The sequence below is a fragment of the Orycteropus afer genome, unplaced genomic scaffold (assembly GCF_000298275.1).
Source record: "Orycteropus afer afer isolate SDZICR_OR568_19922 unplaced genomic scaffold, OryAfe1.0 scaffold00038, whole genome shotgun sequence".
Classification (NCBI taxonomy): Eukaryota; Metazoa; Chordata; class Mammalia; order Tubulidentata; family Orycteropodidae; genus Orycteropus; species Orycteropus afer.
Window position 1 is genome coordinate 1,981,051 of NW_006921625.1, and position 1,066 is coordinate 1,982,116.

The 1,066-nt window shown below is 54.5% G+C and overlaps 1 protein-coding gene across 1 annotated transcript in view; it reads left to right on the top strand.

Moving 5' to 3' along the window:
- Positions 1-1,066, top strand: part of TCERG1L (transcription elongation regulator 1 like) — a 219,229-nt gene that overhangs the window by 1,151 nt on the left and 217,012 nt on the right. The window contains exon 3 of the mRNA XM_042780403.1: positions 211-314. Coding sequence (XP_042636337.1) covers positions 211-314 — 104 coding nt within the window. The remainder of the gene's footprint in view (positions 1-210; positions 315-1,066) is intronic.

The following is a 1,066-nucleotide window of genomic DNA, read 5'->3' on the forward strand; positions in this document are numbered from 1 at the left end:
CGCCCGGCCCCTCGGCCCCTCAGCCGCCTCTGGCCCGGCCCGGTGGCGCCGGCCCGCCGGCTCGCGCTCGCTCCTCCGGGCGGCCGTTGTCCCTCCAGATAACCAGGACGGAGCCTGGCCGCCATGCGTCGGCAGGAAAGTTCATGCTTCGACGTCCCGTTTGGCGCTTGGGCAGTTTTTGCAGCGTTTCTGCCGGGTCTCCCTGCACAGCTGCTGAGAGACCTGCAGACCCAGGCCGGAGCCGCGCGGCCGGGGTCGCTGTCCAGAGCGCGGTGCTGAAGTCGCCGGAGCTGAGCGTGGCCGCCGCGCGCCGGGCTCACTTACCGCGTAGAAGTTAATACTTTCACAGTGTCTGCCTGACTTGAAAGGCAAACTGGGGATCAATAGCTGTTTCTGATTCTGCTCTGGTTCTTCTTTCCCTATTTGAAAACAGAGTCAGCATAACGCCTAGGAAAAGTCCAACCGAAGGAAGCTGGCCGGGGTTCCGGCCTGTAGCTCCACCGGCTCCGCTCTAAGTCTGCCCGAGCCCCCCACGTTTGCGAATCCACACTGCGCTTTACAAGAGTTTGGGGTTTATAGCTTGGAAATTAAGTATCTTTCTGCCTATGACCAAAGGAGGGACTGTGCCTGATCAGTGACGGAGCGGCGAGCCGGTGGGCTTTGGCGAGATCCAGCGGTTGTCATCGAACCATGCAGATGTATTTCAGTGGGGGGACACGTATTTTATTTCAAGTATTGCCAGTTTTGAATAGAAGCTTATCCCAATGAGTGACATGTTAGAATACACGATTCAATTAATCCTATTCTTTTACTATCTTGCAAGCCTTCCTGACATGTTCTTACTCCTAAACTGGTCTTTAGACGTCAGGGCACACCACATACGTGGGCCTGGCTACAGCCTTCTGATGTGTGGTGCAGTTCATATCGGGTTTTATTGAATCAACCTCTCAGCAAGCCTTTGCAATGTTTCCGAGAGCTTGTTATTTCAGCCTGCTGCCACTAGAGGTATATGATGTCAAGGAACCACATTTTTTCCCCCTGTACAGAAAACTGCATTTTTTTTTTT